The sequence below is a fragment of the Papio anubis genome, chromosome 4 (assembly GCF_008728515.1).
Source record: "Papio anubis isolate 15944 chromosome 4, Panubis1.0, whole genome shotgun sequence".
NCBI classification, from domain to species: Eukaryota; Metazoa; Chordata; class Mammalia; order Primates; family Cercopithecidae; genus Papio; species Papio anubis.
This window is the reverse complement of record NC_044979.1, coordinates 161,001,068-161,018,412: the sequence shown is the minus strand read 5'-3', so window position 1 is coordinate 161,018,412 and position 17,345 is coordinate 161,001,068. Positions and strand designations below refer to the sequence as shown.

The following is a 17,345-nucleotide window of genomic DNA, read 5'->3' as shown; positions in this document are numbered from 1 at the left end:
TGTCCTTATACGAAGAGGAAATTTGAGTTGAGGAGAGGTAAGGAGAACTAGAAAGGGACATGTGTCTGTTACTTACATAGCACTACCTTTAATAGTAACCCAAGAAGGCTTGGCAATTTTTACTTATTTAACATTCAGTGTAGGCTTTTTTTGTTTGTTTTTGGCTGTTACTGTTTCTCTGATTGTTGCTGCTCCTGGGGTAGTAGCAGCCTTCCAAATGCTAGCTCTCTAGTAAGGTGCATGTATGAGTTCTTGTGGGGGGCCCTGTGGCCGAGGAGGTCTTCCCAGTCGTACAGATTCCATTCTCTTAAATGGCAGATTCACTCCTACTCCCTTCCAAACTCCCCTTAGCTCCCACTGGAATGATAAGTACACACTGTTTCCGATGTTTGCTCTGGGGAGGCACTGGCAAGAAGGCTTAAGGCCAGCTACTTCCAGTGGTGCCTACTGGACCCACGGGACACTCATGTCCTTGACCTAAGAAATCTTGGGAAAACAGGTGTTTCACCATCCTCCCCTACTTCACTCACCTTTTTTTTTTTTTTTTTTTTTAAAAGAGATGGGCTTTTCTTCTGTTGCCCAGGCGGTGGCTTGATCATAGCTCACTGCAGCCTTGAATTCCTGGGCTTAAGCAATCCCCCCAATTCAGCCTCCAGAGTAGCTGGTGCTGTAGGCACACACTACCACGCCTGGCCCTCCCGCTCTTCTTGATATTTTTTTCCAGCTCTCTTTCCATCGGCTCAAATAGCTCCTGTTTCCTTGGCAGGTGCCTTCAGTTTTTGCAAGTGATTCTCTTAAACATTCTCTTTACTTCCCTTGGGGGTGACTTGGGGAATAGTACTCCTTATGACTTTGGCAAACTCATTCTTTGTCTCTTTCTGTCCCCTCATTCCTTCCCATCCCAAATCCATCCATATACACTTCAGCTTATAAGGACTGTGTGATGAGGTGAAGGGTAAAGAGTAGTGGTGGACTGGAGTAATTATTTCAGGGTAGCTGTCTCTTCATGAACAGTGAAGGGGTATTTATACCCAATGTATTTTTCATTTTCTTTTTTTGAAACAAAGTCACTCTTTTGCCCAGGCTAAAGTTGCAGTGGTGTGATCATAGCTCACTGCAGCCTCAACCTCCTGGGCTCAAGTGATCCTCCTGTCTCAGCCTCCTGAGTAGCTGGGACTACAGGCGCATGTCACCACACCCAGCTAGTTCTTCAATTTTTTGAGACAGTCTCACTGTGTTGTCCATGCTGTTCTCAAACTTCTAGATTCAAATGATCCTCCCACGTCAGCCTTCCAAAGTGCTGGGATTACAGGTGTGAGCCACTGCGTCCAGCCTTCATTTTCCCTCGAAAGTGGGATACTTGTTTTTAGTCTTTGAGCAACAGAGAAAGTCCCAATTAACATCCTGTTACATGAATATAGCATCTTTGTAAAGAGATGCTTATTCATTCTCTTTGGTATATGTTATCCTAAAATTTAGAAATAAAATGTTTCTTAACCTACAGTAACTTCAATTTATCAGTAGTTAAATTCTATAGTAAATATTTGGAAAGAAAGTTTGAGAATGAAAAGAAGTTGGCTGGGTGCAGTGGCTCACGCCTGTAATCCCAACACTTTGGGAGACTGAGGTAGGCAGATCACTGAGGTCAGGAGTTCAAGACCAGCCTGGCCAACATGGCGAAACCCTGTCTCTACTAAAAATACAAAAATTAGCCAGGCATGATGGCCAGTGCGAGTAATCCTGGCTACTCAGGAGGCTGAGGCATGAGAATCGCGTGAACTGCACCTCAGGAGGCTGCAGTGAACCAAGATTGTACCACTGCACTCCAACCTGGGTGACAGAGCGAGACTCTATCTCAAAAAAAAAAAAAAAAAAAAAGCATAAGCAACTTTAGGACTCCAACTATAGCTCTTGGTAAATCTCTATTTTTATACCATCTTTAAGAAACTTTATAAATAGCACACTTGAAGTTGAAAATAAAGGGATCATGAGATGGAGCTTTGAAACAGCCTACTTTCAGTTTCAAAGAAGTTAAACAGGTCCTTTGTTGACACACACTCTTCACTTGTTTTGAGAGCATTTTCTTGGTAGAAAGTAAAAAGACGTTTTACACTCTAGTTTGTCTTACATTTTTTCAAACCTGGTCAAGTAAAAACTTGGCATATATTGAAAAGTAAACAAATATTGAAAGTATCACAAATGAAAGCTTTTAGTTTACCTTGGATTTCTTAACCAGTTGTTAATGCTAAAAGTGTTCCAAAAAGAGAAAACAAAAGATGGAAAATTAAATTTTAAAATTTTAAAGTTGGAAAAATATTTGAAGAGCTTCTTAAGAACTGTGTGGAAATTCATGTCTAATTGCTAAAAGACTGGTATGAGAAAAATAGTTTCTATCCAACCTTCATTCATGGAACAATTTTGTAACTTCACATATTAGATAACTATTGTAATTACATATTTCAGAATATAATCATTTATTAATATTCTAACAATTTATGGGGAAATTTTATAATTAAATGCTAAATTTGCTCTTTGACAAGTGTTCCTTTGATTTTGAAAAATTCATTTATCACTTATTAAATGCCAACCACGTGTTAGATGCTGTTAAATTATTTGGGTCTTATAAGGTTGTGTAAAACATGGTTCTTTTCTCAAAATGCTTCCAGATTGGTAGGGGTATCAAACATGTTCATTCCTATCATGGGATAGAAACCAGTAAGTGAATCAAGGGTTACGGAAATTCAGAGAAGAAAGAAACCTTTTCCAGCAGAGGAAATGAGAGAAGGCTGTCCTGTGGGGGTGGAATTTGACCTGTCTCTTAATGAGTAGATAGAATATACAAGTCTTGTGTTTACGAGAATTAGCATTCCAGGTGGATGGGGTATTATAAGTAAATGTATAGAGGAGGGGGAAAAACAGGTTAAGAGAAAATGACCATAGCTCAGTTTAATGGGTGCATAAGGCAACCAAAGAAGTTAGTAGAATATGTAGCTGAATACATAGGCTGTGGCAATATGACGGGATGTGTCTGTGATGGGTGGGAAACCTTGAATTCCAGGCTGAGGAGTTTAGATTTTGTGATAGACCAGGTAAAGGAAGAGTGAAAGGGTTTTAGCCAGGGGAAGGAAGAAGGGAGTTGACATGGTTCAAGAGAAATGGAGCAAATTAATGGACGGGGTGGGGGGAAGAAGAGATTAGAGGGAAAAGGAGCCTTTGGAACTGGAGAGATTGATGTTGTGAGAGGGTACTTGAGGGTAGAAGTTCCCAGGAGACAAAAGTTGAGATAGTAGTGAAAGCCTGAGATAAAGGTGAAAGACTGAAGAATCGAATAAGACAATGAATGATGTAGTCAATGTAAATGGGAGGCTAAAGATGGAGAGATTTAGAGATAGGAGGGGGCAGTAGTGGTGATAGGATTTAAATGCATTCATCCTGGTTAGCCTCAATATTTTTCAAAATAATATTAGAGATTTGGGCATCTTCGGAGAATGATAGGAGAGTGGAAGAGAATGAAATGGTCCACTGTGGTATTTAGACTGGTTTGGGGGGAAGGCACGACAAAAAGGCATTTTGTCTGACAGTGAGACTGGAAGGCCGTGGAGGGGCCAGAGATAACTGAGGATGAAGGGAAAGTGACAGAGAATAACACAAGAATTTAAAAGGACTGGGCTTGGCTGGGCATGGTGGCTTATGCCTGTAATCCCAGCACTTTGGGAGGCTGAGGTGGGCAGATCACGAGGTCAAGAGATCGAAACCATCCTGGCCAACATGGTGAAACCCCGTCTCTACTAAAACCACAAAAATTAGCTAAGTGTGGTGGTGCACACCTGTAGTCCCAGCTGCTCGGGAGACCGAGGCAAGAGAATTGCTTGAACCCTGGAGGTTGCAATGAGCCGAGATCATGCCACCGCACTCCAGCCTGGTGACAGAGCAAGACTCCGTCTCAATCAATCAGTCAGTAAAAGGACCGGGCTCAAGCCTATAGTAATGCTGGCAGTTTTGGAGGCCGAAGAGGGAGGAGCGCTTGAGTCCAGGAGTTTGAGACCAGCCTGGCAACATGGCAAGACCTCGCTTCTACAAAAATAAAATATAATAAATAAACAATTACCTGGGCATGACGCACACCTGTGGTTTCACCTATTTGGGAGGCTGAGCTGGGGGAATCACTTGAGCCTGGGAAGTCAAAGCTGTAGGAAGCCATGATTGCGGCACTGCACTCCAGCCTGGGTGACAGAGCAAAACTCCATCTCAACAATAACAACAAGGAATTTAAAAGGAAATCATGGGGTGGAGAAAAACATGGTGTGTGAAACATCCTGGATCAGACTGATCTGGGTCCCCACAGACCCTGATTCCTCACTCCTCAGCTCCGTGAACTTGGCAAGTCAGTAACTGTTTCCTCATCTGCAAAATGATGACATTACCCACTTTATAGTATCGTTGAGATGAATGAGGTTTTATACATCCTCACCCCCATCCATCTCCACCTCTGACATATATGAAGTGTTCAATAAATAGTTTTTGCTTTTTATTTTCAGAGCATTTTTCTCAGCATTTGAGAAGTTGGCAGCCATCCAAACAGAGATGATGAGATTCTAATCTTAAACAGCTAACCAGCAGCTAGCCTTGTAGCTACAGAAGGTAAAAGGGTGTAGTTTCCTGGGTTTTATGAATAACAATAGGTGGATGACTCTTTCCCTGCACTGTTATATGGGGCTAAAAAGTTGAACAAGTTCAGCTATTTTTATTAGTGTAGACTTTAATCAAACAAAGCCACCTGTGGACGAAGGAAGTTCTTTGCAAAGTTGTATTGAAAAACAATTGGTCCAGATTTAGCTAGGTCAAACCTCCAACTAAAAATAAATTAAATCTGGTTACAACAGCAACAATAATGAAAACAAAACAAAGCTTGCTAATAAAGATTTTAAAGCCCTAATCTTTACACAACACAATTCACTGCAAGAAAGTAAAGTCAAAATGCTGTAAGAATTACAATGGGATTTTACCAATTGTTAGTGTTCAAATTCCTCAAGTAAACACAAATGGAAATACAAGTCTGGACACCAGTGACCCACAGATACATATGTGTACTTTTAATAATTAGGAAATTAGTGCTCAATACTGTGCCCTTTGTGTGGGAGAAAACATTCTTTATACAAGGATTGTTACCTAGCTATTACAATAGTTTAAGGTAATGTACAATATATATTTGACACAGAGAATGTTAGATGTTCACACTGCATAAAATGAATCCTCTAGCCTTTGATGTCTTCAAAAGAAGTTTTACAACTATTAGTGAAGCTAAGGCACTACATATTTTCCCTCCACAATGTGGATTTGTGTCATTTAAACTGAAGAAGTTGATCTCGTGTGATGACAGGTATGTCTGAAGAGGCGTCGTTCAGAGTCATCTATCCTCTTGGCATGCCAAGGCAAGAGGAAAGCATTCCTCAAACCAAAGAAATCTTCCAACCAAAACAGGTCATATTCAGCCTGATTTCTTACAAAAGCTTGCAAACAGGTGTTTTTTTCTGTCCTTCACCACCATGAGTTGGGAATCTATGCCTGTGGGCCAAATCTTGTCTGTGCCTGCTGTTTTTGTAAATAAAGTCTTATTGGAACACAGACATGACCGCTTGCTTATTTTGGCTGTGGCTGCCTTTGTGCTACAATGGCAGAGTCAAGTAGTTGTTAACAAGGACCTTATGACTTAAAATATCTACTTTCTGGCTCTTTACAAAAAATATTTGCTGATCCCTGATCATGTGGTGAAAATTTGATTTTGGGGGCAGAGCCATGTTACAGAAGCCCGACCTCCAGGAAGGGATCTGGTGAGAGACATAGAATGTCACAGCTAAGTCAAAGGGGGAGCATCTTCCCAGTGGCCTGGTGTCCAGGCACATGCTAGGCACTCAGTGGGTGCTTAATCCATTTGTTCAGTGAATCCTGAGGATTTGCTTTGCCAATTGGGTAGAAAGATAAGATTCTTTTGAAAGAAGATTAACCTGCCGGGTGCGGTGGCTCATGGTTGTAATCCCAGCACTTCGGGAGGCTGAGGCGGGTGGATCATTTGAGGTCAGAAGTTCGAGACCAGCCTGGCCAACATGGTGAAACCCGTCTCTACTAAAATTACAAAAATTAGCCAGGTGTGGTGGTACATGCCTGTAATCTCAGCTACTTGGGAGGCTGAGGCAGGAGAATTGCTTGAACCTGGCAGGCAGAGGGGAGGCAGATGTTGCAGTGAGCCAAGATTGTGCCACTGCACTCCTGCCTGCTTTTTTGAGACTCTGTCTCAAAAAAGAAAAAGAAAGAAGATTAACCATGTTCATAGTTGTCAAAGGTAGCAAGTGACCTTTTCATCCAGATTTGCCCAGAACAGGACATGCCTTAGCCATGTTTTGTTTTTAATATCAATTCGGTAATTAAAAGAAGTTACAGATGATATGCATTTTTAACATAGTCTAACTGCTCTGGTAAATGGATCATTGGAATTTTCACATTGTAATAGTAGCTGGAGGCTTTTGTGGTTCATCAGTTGAGAAACCCACATTAGACCAACTTTTCATTTGAGCCATTTCTCCTGTGCCCACTATGTATCAAGAGGGGTACCAGATGCAGGGAGTCAGTGAGCTTTCTCATCTCATCTTCCTTGTAGACAATAACTTCTTCCGTCCACATCCCTCCTTTTCCAAAAGCAGAATTGGCAACCCCTGACCAAGGAACTTGACCCGGAATGTCACTGCACAATTTTTAGAGACAGAAAGATGTGAAGTCACCACTCCTGCAGGGAAAGGTATCTGCAAACTTGTGTAGCCTCCAGTGGTGAGTTCTGATGCCAAGGTCACTGATCCTCTTCAAAGAAATCTTACGAGAAGGAAGCAGTGGCAAGCAGCAGTAGGGGTGAAATAAGCCACTTTGGTTTGTGTTTGACCGTCAAAATTACATTTAATGAAGAAATCAGTGACACACACCAGGCGAATCCTGTGGTGCACACCTGTGGGCTCCAGCCATTAGGTATTTCTTTTGATGTTGCTTTTAGTTCTCAGGAATGGAAGTAAACACTAAGTGCAAATCCTCAGGCCTAAGACCCATCCCGCTTCCTCCTTTCTGTGGATATGTTAGTGATGAACGAGCATCGGAATAAGATGATATGAGGGGAGAAAAGAGGAGTCTGGCAGAAATGAGACCAGAGGTTCCTTTTGCATCTGTCTGAGTATTTGTTGGACGCCCTAAATCAGACTCTCGCTCAGAGTCTGATTTATATTTTCATGATCTGTGGATTAACTTCACAATCAGTATATTACATTTTAGTAACGTTCTCTAGAAGTTAGGATATGGTTAACAGTTCCCAAAGCCCAGAATATTACAAAGTATTTTGATTCTTTTAACTTAGTCCAGACACAAGAAGCCAGACTGTATTTTAGGTGTGGACAGAACTATTTGTTTAAAATAACAAGTTCAGGTGAGTTAGTAGTCATAAAAATTAAAATGAAATACCACTTTCATTTCCTCATGTACCTCTTTGCAAATGTCAGACAAAGCAGAGTTTTATAATAGTTTAATAATTTGTGTAACAACGGTGGTTTTGGTGTATCTCAAAAGTGGAGTCTTTAAATTATAAAGGATTTTGTGTGCTTGAAATCCTAGGAAAAGAAAGAAAAAACAAGTTTAAATATATTAACTTGTATTTAAAGAAACATAAATCTTATGAATATCAAGCTATATTTATTGTAAGAATTTTACAGGTAAAAACCAGTATTTATTTATTTATCTTATTTATTTTTTGAGACAGCGTCTTGCTCTGTTGCTCAGGCTGGAGTGCAGTGGCACGATCTCAGCTCACTGCAACCTCCGCCTCCCGGGTTCAAGTGATTCTCCTGCCTCAGCCTCCCAATCTGCTGGAACTACAGGCACACGCCACCATGCACAGCTAATTTTTGTATTTTAGTAGAGATGGGGTTTCACCATATTGGCCAGACTGGTCTAGAACTCCTGACCTCGTGATCCACCTGCCTCGGCCTTCCAAAGTGCTGGGATTACAGGCGTCAGCCAGTGCACCTAGCCAAACCAGTATATATTTAATTAAACCCGTTTTATGGGGAATTAATTAACTAACTCCTAGCAGACAAGGTACTCTGAAGCTTTGCCCAGAGAGTAAAGAGGTAGGACTGGAAGGCAGAGGCAGATAAATCCTGTTAGGAGGATGCTCCCGGCATCTAGTGTTGGAGGACAGGCCTGTTGCTACGCATCCTGCGATGTACAGGACAGCACCTTACACAAAGAATGATGTGGACCAAAGTATCAGTAGTGTTGAGGTTGAGAAACCCTGTGGTGTAGGGCACAAGAGAACTGAAGGGGACTCTAGCTCTTAGCTGATGAGGGCGACTGAGAGGAAGGCAAAGAAAAAATAAATGGCTTTTGTTCATTCAGTTTAGCCACAATGTGCTTCATATTTTTGGAGGGATGGGAGTATTCGATTCTACACTCCGAGAGTACTTTCTGTAAATTGTAGGAACAAAAATGGTAGGAACAAAGTTTCTTGTCCCCTAATTAAACATCAGTATGTTTTCAGTGTAGTAAACCACAAAATAAGGTGAATTCTATAATAGTTTCTGGAACAATTTTTAAAAATCAAATTTGTACAGAAAAGTGGATGAATATTAAACACTACTATCCATTAAAATCACTTATGCATTTAAAATACTGATGTCCAGGCTCCCCCCTCCCCCGACCCCCGCCCTGCCCCACCCTCCAGACTCTACTGAGAGGAAACCTGAGAGAATTCCTGCCATAGATGAGTAAAGTGTTTCTGAGAACCCATGCTTTGTTTCTCAAGAAACGACTTAGGCCTCTAAAACCATAGGAACTCCCCCCACCCCAACCCACTATATTCCTGAGAAAATCATCCAGAAGGCTGAATATCCATCCAAAGAGCTACAAAATCTGAGTAATAATGGTATTTGCTGCATCAATGTAGTGTTTACAAAGGGTCCAAATGTCTATGTTCCTTAAACCCTCTGAGTTAGGTAATTATTGCATCTTTTCAAACATTTCTGAAATGTTCCTTTCAATTATAACAGGATATTCTGTGCTCTGGTCTGAATCTTTGTGTCACCCAAAATTCATATGTCAAAACCTAATCCCTAATGCAATAATATTAAGAGGTGGGGCCTTTAGGAGGTGATCAGGTGATGAGGGCAGGACCTTCATGAATGGAACTGTGCCCTTATCAAAGAGGCCGGAGGGTGCTTGTTTTGCCCCTGCTACTGTGTGAGGACACAGCAGGAAGGCTCCATCTATGAGGAACAGGCTCTCACTAGACATTGAATCTACTGGCGCCTTGACTGTGGACTTCCCGGCCTCCAAAACTGAAAATAAATTTGTTGTTTGTAAATTACCCAGTGTATGGTATTTTTGTTATAGCAGTCCTTAGTCAATGACTAAGACATTGCCTAGCCCTAAAATGTTCCAAGTACTTCACATAACCAAAGGTGAGTCCTAGAACCACAGATCTGCTGGAACCACTCTGCTTGGTCAAGCTACAGGGAAGAAAAGGGCCTGAGTCCTAGCTCCACCACTGTTATCCTGTAAGAACCTGTGTTTTAATTTACTCATCTGTCAAAGAGAGCCGATAATGCCAGACCTAGTGAGACTAAGAAGACAGACTAATTATAGAAAATACCATGAAACAAATCGTGATATGATTAAAGATCACTTCTGCAATTGGAAATGCCAGGTATCTTTATCATGCCATCCTAGACAGGGTACAGAAGCTAACATCTATTTAGCTCCTTTTAAACACCAGTGATAGACACTGGTGCAAAGTGTATTAAAAGTGAAAATTCACAAAGTCCATATAATTCATTTCCCTGCCCTATTCCCTAAACACATTCATTCTATAAATATGCTTTAAAACTACTCACATTTTCACTCATTGTCGTGGCTTTAGATGAAGAATTACTCTTCCTGTTTGTGGAATATAAAAGACCATATTTACTGCATTATCACTTCCAATCTGGAACACATATGCTCTTTTAGTTAATTTTACTTCCATACATTTTCTCAGCAAGAACATGAACATATATCTTAGGTAGAAAACAAGACAAGAATTCTTGCTGAATTCCTTATGTTTACAGACAATATTCACAGAGAAACTCATGCAACAAAACATCAGTGTGAAGCCTTGTGCACGTAAATGTAGCTTATGGCTGGTATACTAAAGAAAGGTTTTTGTGGAATGCACAAACCAGAGACTGACTAACTTTTAATTTAATATATTAACATTTAACATTTTGAAAGCTTGACTATTATAATCTCAAAATTTATTTTATTTTTCCATGGAAAAAGTTTTACATGGTGACTAGGGTTCCAGTCATCCATTTTGTCATTCAACATATTTTGAAGGCCACAGATTTAATGAATGTGAGGGCATATGTCTAGGAATGAAGTTACTCCCCACCAGATGACTACTTGATTTGCTAGAGATACTGATGGAAGAATAACCTCCCTCACTGCAGCCATGTCACCCTTCCCACTTAACGTAAGACGATGTCTCCGCTCTGCTCAACACCTTCCAATTACTTTCTGTGGCACTCAATAAAAGCGGAAGTCCTCACAATCACCTGGAGGTTAGGGGTGGGAAGTAGCAACACTTTCAGGCTACTGTGCCCTTCTGAACTCACTGGCTTTCTTACTGCTAGTTCTCGATAATTCAAACTTCAACCTAGACTTGTATTAGGATCTTACGAGACTGAGAGACCAGGATTGAGCCAGAAATCTGGGAACAGGAAGTCAACGGCAGCTGATTCTTCAAAGGAATTAGGAGATGACAAACTGTCTGAAGCCGTGGCTTCAGTGTATCTTCTCCACTCGCAACTGCCATGACCTCAGATAGTTTGTCATCCATCTTCTCTCTACGCCTATGGAGCCAAAGTTGGGTCTGCCACATCCATTCATACAAGAAGGACAGTCATAAAACAAGCACAAACTGCAGGGCTTTGGGGAGCTCATCCATATTTCATGTACCAATGACTCCTACCATTCCATTTCCAGTTATTTCCCCAAACTCTAGATTTTGAATATTCAGTTACTTACTGATTACCTCCACTTGGAATCAGATAAGCATATCAAATGTTAAAATTCCAAACACTCCAACCTCTCCGCTTATCCCCATCACCACTCCCAAACTCTCTCCTCTTAAAATCTTCCACACTTCCGTAAATGGTAATTCCATCCTTCTCATAATCTTGAAGCCATCTTCGATTTCTCTGTTTCTCTCACAGCCCACATCCAACAGATCAGCAAGTTATTAAAACATTATATCCAAAACACTGTCACTTCTCAGCATCTCCAACACTACTGCTTTCGCACCAGCCGCCGTTTTCTCTTGCCTCACTTGGTGTGGTAGTTTGCTAACTGATCTCCCTGCTTCCATCTTTTGTCATCTCAGTTTATTCTTAACAGAGAAGCCAGTGTGAGTTTTGAAAAATTAAGATGACACCACTCCTCTGCTTAGTGCCCTCCAGCGACTTTCTATCTTACTCAGACCAAAGCCAGACTCCTCACAACCGCCTAAAAGGGACTCCATACAGTCTGCCCCCACCGTTACTTGTGTACACTCATCTCCTCTGTTTCTCTCACTCTGTTCCAGCCACCCTGGTCCCGCTGACATCCCTCAGATACTCTAGGCTTGCCTGGCCTCAGGATCTTTCAGTTTGCTCTCTCCCCTCTGCCTGAACGCTCTTCTCATTCTTATTTGCACAACTTGCTTCCTCACCGTCTTCTGGCCTTTCTCAAAAATCCCTTATTAGTGAGATCCTTCCCGACCACCCTATTTGAAATTACAATCTCCACTCCTACCCTTTGTATTCTATATTCTCTTATTTGTTTTATTTTTCTCCATGATACCACCATCTGATATACTATATACTATTATCTGTTTATTTTCTGCCTTTCTCTACTAGAATGTAAGCTCCATAAGGCAGAGTTTTGTGGGGTTTTTGGCCTGTTTTGTTCACTGCTGTATCCCCAGTCCTTAGAACAGTGTTAGGCGCAAAATTGGTATTCAATTAATGTAAAAAATGACTGTTAACTAAAATTTTATGTGAAAAATTTCAATTTAGCAAAATACAGTGAATATGTTTTTTAAAATTAGTTTATAGATATGCTTATGAAATCAAATTAGTGACCATTTTTCTTGTCTGGGTAATCATCATTCTCTCTGTACTGTCATTTACAAGTAGGTATGAAGTGTGAAGTGTGATGTTGATAGAGTCTGGATATTTGCCTCGCCCAAATCTTATGTTGAATAGTAATACCCAGTGTTGGAGGTGGGGCTTGTGGGAGCTGATGAGATCATGGGGGGGCGGATTTCTCATGAACGGTTTAGTACCACCCCGTTGATGCTGTCCTCAGAATAGTGACTGAGTTTTCTTGAGATCTGGTTGTTTAAAAGTATATGGCACCTCCCCAACCTTGCTCCTGCTTTTGCCATGTGACATGCCTGCTCCTGCTTCGCCTTCAGCCATGAGTAAAAGCTTCCTGAGGCCTCCCCAAAAGCCAAGCAGTGTTGGTGCCAGGCTTGCACAACTTTCAGAACCATGAGCCAATTAAACCTCTTTTTAAAATAAACTACCCCGTCTCAGGTATTTCTCTGTTTCTCTCACAGCCCACATCCAACAGATCAGCAAGTTATCAAAGCTTGCTGAACAGCCTAATACAGATGTATTTCTTGATAAACTTGTGTAACTTCTTGGGAGAGTAAACCTACACAAATAACCCAACTTCCTTCTTTTGACTTTAAACAGATGATTAATAGAAAAGTAGTTGACATAGAGGAAACATGCATTGTAGGAAAGTATACTTACTGGAAGGAGGTTTCTTCTACAAAAGAAAAAATATATATCATTAATGCAAGGGTTATTATGGTATGATACAGATTCATATAAAAATGAGTTTGGGTTTAATTTATTTTTATTAATTTTAATCTTGTTGACATTTATACCTTCTAAATTAAGAGTTGGCAACCTCTTTTGATAAAGAGCCATACAGCATCCATTTTAGGCTTTGGGGCCAAGAGGATACTATGTAGGTACTTAAAACAAGAGAGCAAACAAATTTCCAAACATTTTTAAGGGTAAAATAAAAAATATAATAATAATAATAAAAGTCTTGAAAAGTAGGCCTACTAGTTAGAGAAATGGAATTCTTTTGGGGAAGATAACATTTCTCTTTAATTGGGGTTCAAAGTCAGTAGTCCCTATCATCAAATAGATTGTAAATGTTCATCTGTAAAGCCATTTTTGTACACAGGCCATAGAAAAATAGGTGGGGAGGGCAGATTTGGTCCACAGATTTGGTCCACAGGTATTAGTCTGCCAACCTGTGTCCTAAACATAAGTTCAAGAATATGGTTCTCTTGGATAGATTTTTCTGCTAGATGAAAATGAGAGTAACATTCTTAGGTAACGAACCCCTAATATTCAAGTCAACTTTTAATTAATTCAGTACTTTAGGAAAATTTGTTTACTAACTCCTCGTTAAAAAACTCAGACCGGTATTCTTTTAGGGTATAAAGATGACAAGAATTTTGAGTCATCTTACTTGTCTGTACTTTCGCTGATGACCAGCAGGGGGACACAGCTGGATTCAATTCATAAAGTTACATTGCAGTGGACTGCATTGAAGCACTGAACAAGTATTAATTGACAGAGCAGCTCTTTTTGTTTGTTTGTTTGGTCAGTGTCTTGCTCTGTTATCCAGCTTGGAGTGCAGTGGTGAGATTATAACTCACTGCAGCCTCGACCTTCTGGGCTAAGCGATCCTCCTACTTTAGCCTCCTGAGTAGCTGGGACTAAAGGCGTGTGCAACTATGCCTGGCTTATTTTTTATTTTTTGTAAAGAAAGGGTCTCCCTATGTTGCCCAGGCTGGTCTTGAAGTCCTGGACTCAAGTGATCCTCCCGCCTCGGCCTCCCGAAGTGTTGGGAATGCAAGTGTGAGCCACTACACCCAGCCCAGTTATTCTTAATTATAGGGCATCTCTTGGAATCCATGTCCACAGAAACATTTTATGAGCCGTAATACCTAATTGTAGGTATTATTAGGAACACATTTTATATTTAAGTTTTATTTTGGCACAAAAATTTTTTTTTAAGGCCAGGAGTGGTGGCTCACACCTGTAATCCTAGCATTTTGGGAGGCTGGGGTGGGAGGATTGCTTGATCCCAGGAGTTCGATACCAGCCTGAGCAACAGAGCCAGAACCTGTCTCCACAAAAAATACAAGAAAATTAGCCAGGCGTGGTGGTATGTGCCTGTGGTCCCAGCTACTTGAGAAGGCTGAGGTGGGAGGACCTCTTGAGCCTGGAAAGTCAAGGCTGCAGTGAGCCATGATCACACCACTGCACTCAGCATGGGTGACAGAGTGAGACCCTGTCTCAAAAAAAAAAAAAAAAAATTGTTTTAAAAATTGAAATTCCAAAATTAATGTTTGCTGTAAAACAATGGGTCTAGAACTTGTATATGCTAAAAACTTATAATTCAATTAAAAATTTTATTTTATACACTATTGCCAGTGGACCTGATAGAGTGCTGCAGCTTCTGAGCTCTCCAATAATATTAGAGAGTGAAGAAATGCATTAAGAGAATAAAACATTTTTAAATCTCACCTATTTACATCAAACCTATTGCATCATCAAATGGAGGTGTGAAGTTACAAAAGGTCTAAATTTGAAGAATTCAACACTGTGTACAGAAGTAGTTCTCATAAATACAATAGGTTTCTAGTTTTGACTGAACAATTCTCTTTTTTTTTTTTTTCTTTTGCAGCAGAGTCTTGCTTTTTCACCCAGGCTGGAGTGGAGTGGCACAATCTTGGCTCACTACAACCTCCACCTCCCAGGTTCAAGTGATTCCTCTGCTTCAGCCTCCTGAGTAGCTGGGACTACAGGTGCACGTGCCACCATTCCTGGCTAATTTTTGTATTTTTAGTAGAGACAGGGTTTCACCATGTTGGCCAGGCTGGTCTCGAACTCCTGACCTCACGTGATCCACCCGCCTCAGCCTCCTAAAGTGGTAGGATTACAGGCGTGAGCCACCACACCCGGCTGAACAATTCTCTTCTAAATACAGTTGTCCTAAATTTAACATTCAACACTTCACTGTTCTACACTGATGAAATATTTCACTTACTTATTTCAATGAAATTTCTTTATAAATTTGAAATCAACTTATATCTTGAGATATACAATTCCTAACTTAAAATAAAAAGATATTGGCCGGGCATGGTGGCTCACACCTGTACTCCCAGCACTTTGGGAGGCCGAGGCGGGTGGATCACAAGGTCAGGAGATCAACACCATCCTGGCTAACACGGTGAAACCCCGTCTCTACTAAAAATACAAAAATTAGCCAGGCATGGTGGCAGGCGCCTGTAGTCCCGGCTACTCGGGAGGCTGAGGCAGGAGAATGGCGTGAACCCGGGAGATGGAGCTTGCAGTGAGCTGAGATTGTGCCACCGCACTCCAGCCTGGGCGACAGAGCGAGACTCTTTCAAAAAAAAAAAAAAAATCTTAAAAACATGCAAAGATACTATAAATATCTGTTCACATTAAATATCTCTGTCTTGCTGCACTACATCACTCCAAGGATGCCCCTTGCATATTCTGTGGTACTCCCTGGAATTTGCAACTAGGCAGTTTTGCCTTTTCTCCCTAGGTTTGCCAAGGTGTTTCATAAGCCACCTGCATGTCATCCTGAACATTTTCTATAGCAGAAAATAAATGAACAATATTCTCCAGAGTTTGTTAGAACTTCCTAGGAGAGGGCCAGGCGCGACGGCTCACACCTGTAATCCCAGCACTTTGGAAGGCCAAGGTGGGCAGATCACTTGAGGCCAGGAGTTCGAGACCAGCCTGGCCAACATAGCGAAACTCCATCTCTACTAAAAATACAAAAATGAGCTGGGTGTGTTGGTGCACGCTTGTAATCCCAACTATTTGGGAGGTTGAGACGTGAGAATCACCTGAACCTGGGAGGTGGAGGTTGCATTGAGTGGAGATTTTGCCACCACTGCACTCCAGCCTAGGTGACAGAGCAAGACTCTGTCTGGAAAAACAACAACAACAACAACAAAAAAAACAACTTCCAAGGAGAAACAGTATCTCATAAATAAACTCCATAGCCATAGAAAGTTATCTGCCAAAGAAGGGTGAGATTCACTTACTTGAAAAGTAGCCTTTCCTCTGAGCATAGCACACACCAAGGCCACAAACGGAGATCACTAAGGCCACAACTACTACGGCTGCTATGATGCCACTTATGTTGAGATCATCTGGAATGCAAAATAAACTATGCATAAATTTATGTGGATTACACGGACTGATGCAGTCATTAAATTGAAAAGGTTCAAAAAAAGGTCCCCTTTGCAGCTATATCATAAAGCATACTTTAACGATTTTGAAGCCTATTCAACTAACTCACTTCTAAGACATGGTTCAAAATTGATTAAACATATTAACAGAACTGAAGCTTTGGGAAAATACTAAATTTTAAAAACTTCTCAGATTAAAAAATAAAATGTGTGGTATTCTTTTACGTTCATTTGGAGATGTGTAATAATTCACAGGATTAAAAGACCGGAAGCGATCTTTGAAGTTCAATGAGTTCAAGTATTCTACTGCCACCCCCTACCCCACATCTTAAAACTCTTCTACATCATCATCTGTGTGAATTTCACAAATAATGAAAAACTCGGCATCAAAGACAGCATGTGGTGCCGGGCATGTTGGCTTACGCCTGTAATCCCAGCTACTCAGGAGGCTGAGGTGGGAGGACTGCTTGAGGCTAGGAATTTGAGACCAGCCTAGGCAACAGAGCAAGAATCCATCTCTAAAAAATAAAAAATAAAAAAAATTAGCCGGATATGGTGGTGCATTCCTGGAGCCCCAGATACTCAGAAGGCTGAGGCTGGAAGATCACTTGAGCCCAGGAGTTTGAGATTATAGTGAACTATGACTGCACTACTTCCCTCCAGTCTAGGTGACAGAGAGAGACTGTCTCAAAAAAAAGCACATGTCATTGTTATTCTGTAAAACTAAGTAAGAAATACCTTCCTTTTTGAATTATATGGGTGTGTGTATATATGTGTGTATACAGCCATATACATATATGCAACTAAATTGTCATCCATTTATGAAAAATGAATTAAATTCTCTGAGGCTTTTCCTATGGCTGTTAAGGCATCCAACCTCTAATGTAATGCAACTGGATGTTTTGAACCCAAGTTTGGAAATAACTACTGTGATTCTTCCCAGATTGAATCTGTTGCCCAATAATACATTAATTAT

At 40.8% G+C, this 17,345-nt stretch overlaps 1 protein-coding gene across 1 annotated transcript in view; it reads right to left on the bottom strand.

Annotated features, from left to right (window-relative positions):
- Positions 1-4,515: 4,515 nt before the first annotated feature.
- Positions 4,516-17,345, bottom strand: part of JAM2 (junctional adhesion molecule 2) — a 79,583-nt gene continuing 66,753 nt past the window's right edge. Inside the window, exons 7-10 of the mRNA XM_003895589.4 lie at positions 16,223-16,330; positions 12,867-12,882; positions 9,924-9,966; positions 4,516-7,643 (exon numbers count right to left, since the gene is read on the bottom strand). Coding sequence (XP_003895638.1) covers positions 7,611-7,643; positions 9,924-9,966; positions 12,867-12,882; positions 16,223-16,330 — 200 coding nt within the window. The 3' untranslated portion in view covers positions 4,516-7,610. The remainder of the gene's footprint in view (positions 7,644-9,923; positions 9,967-12,866; positions 12,883-16,222; positions 16,331-17,345) is intronic.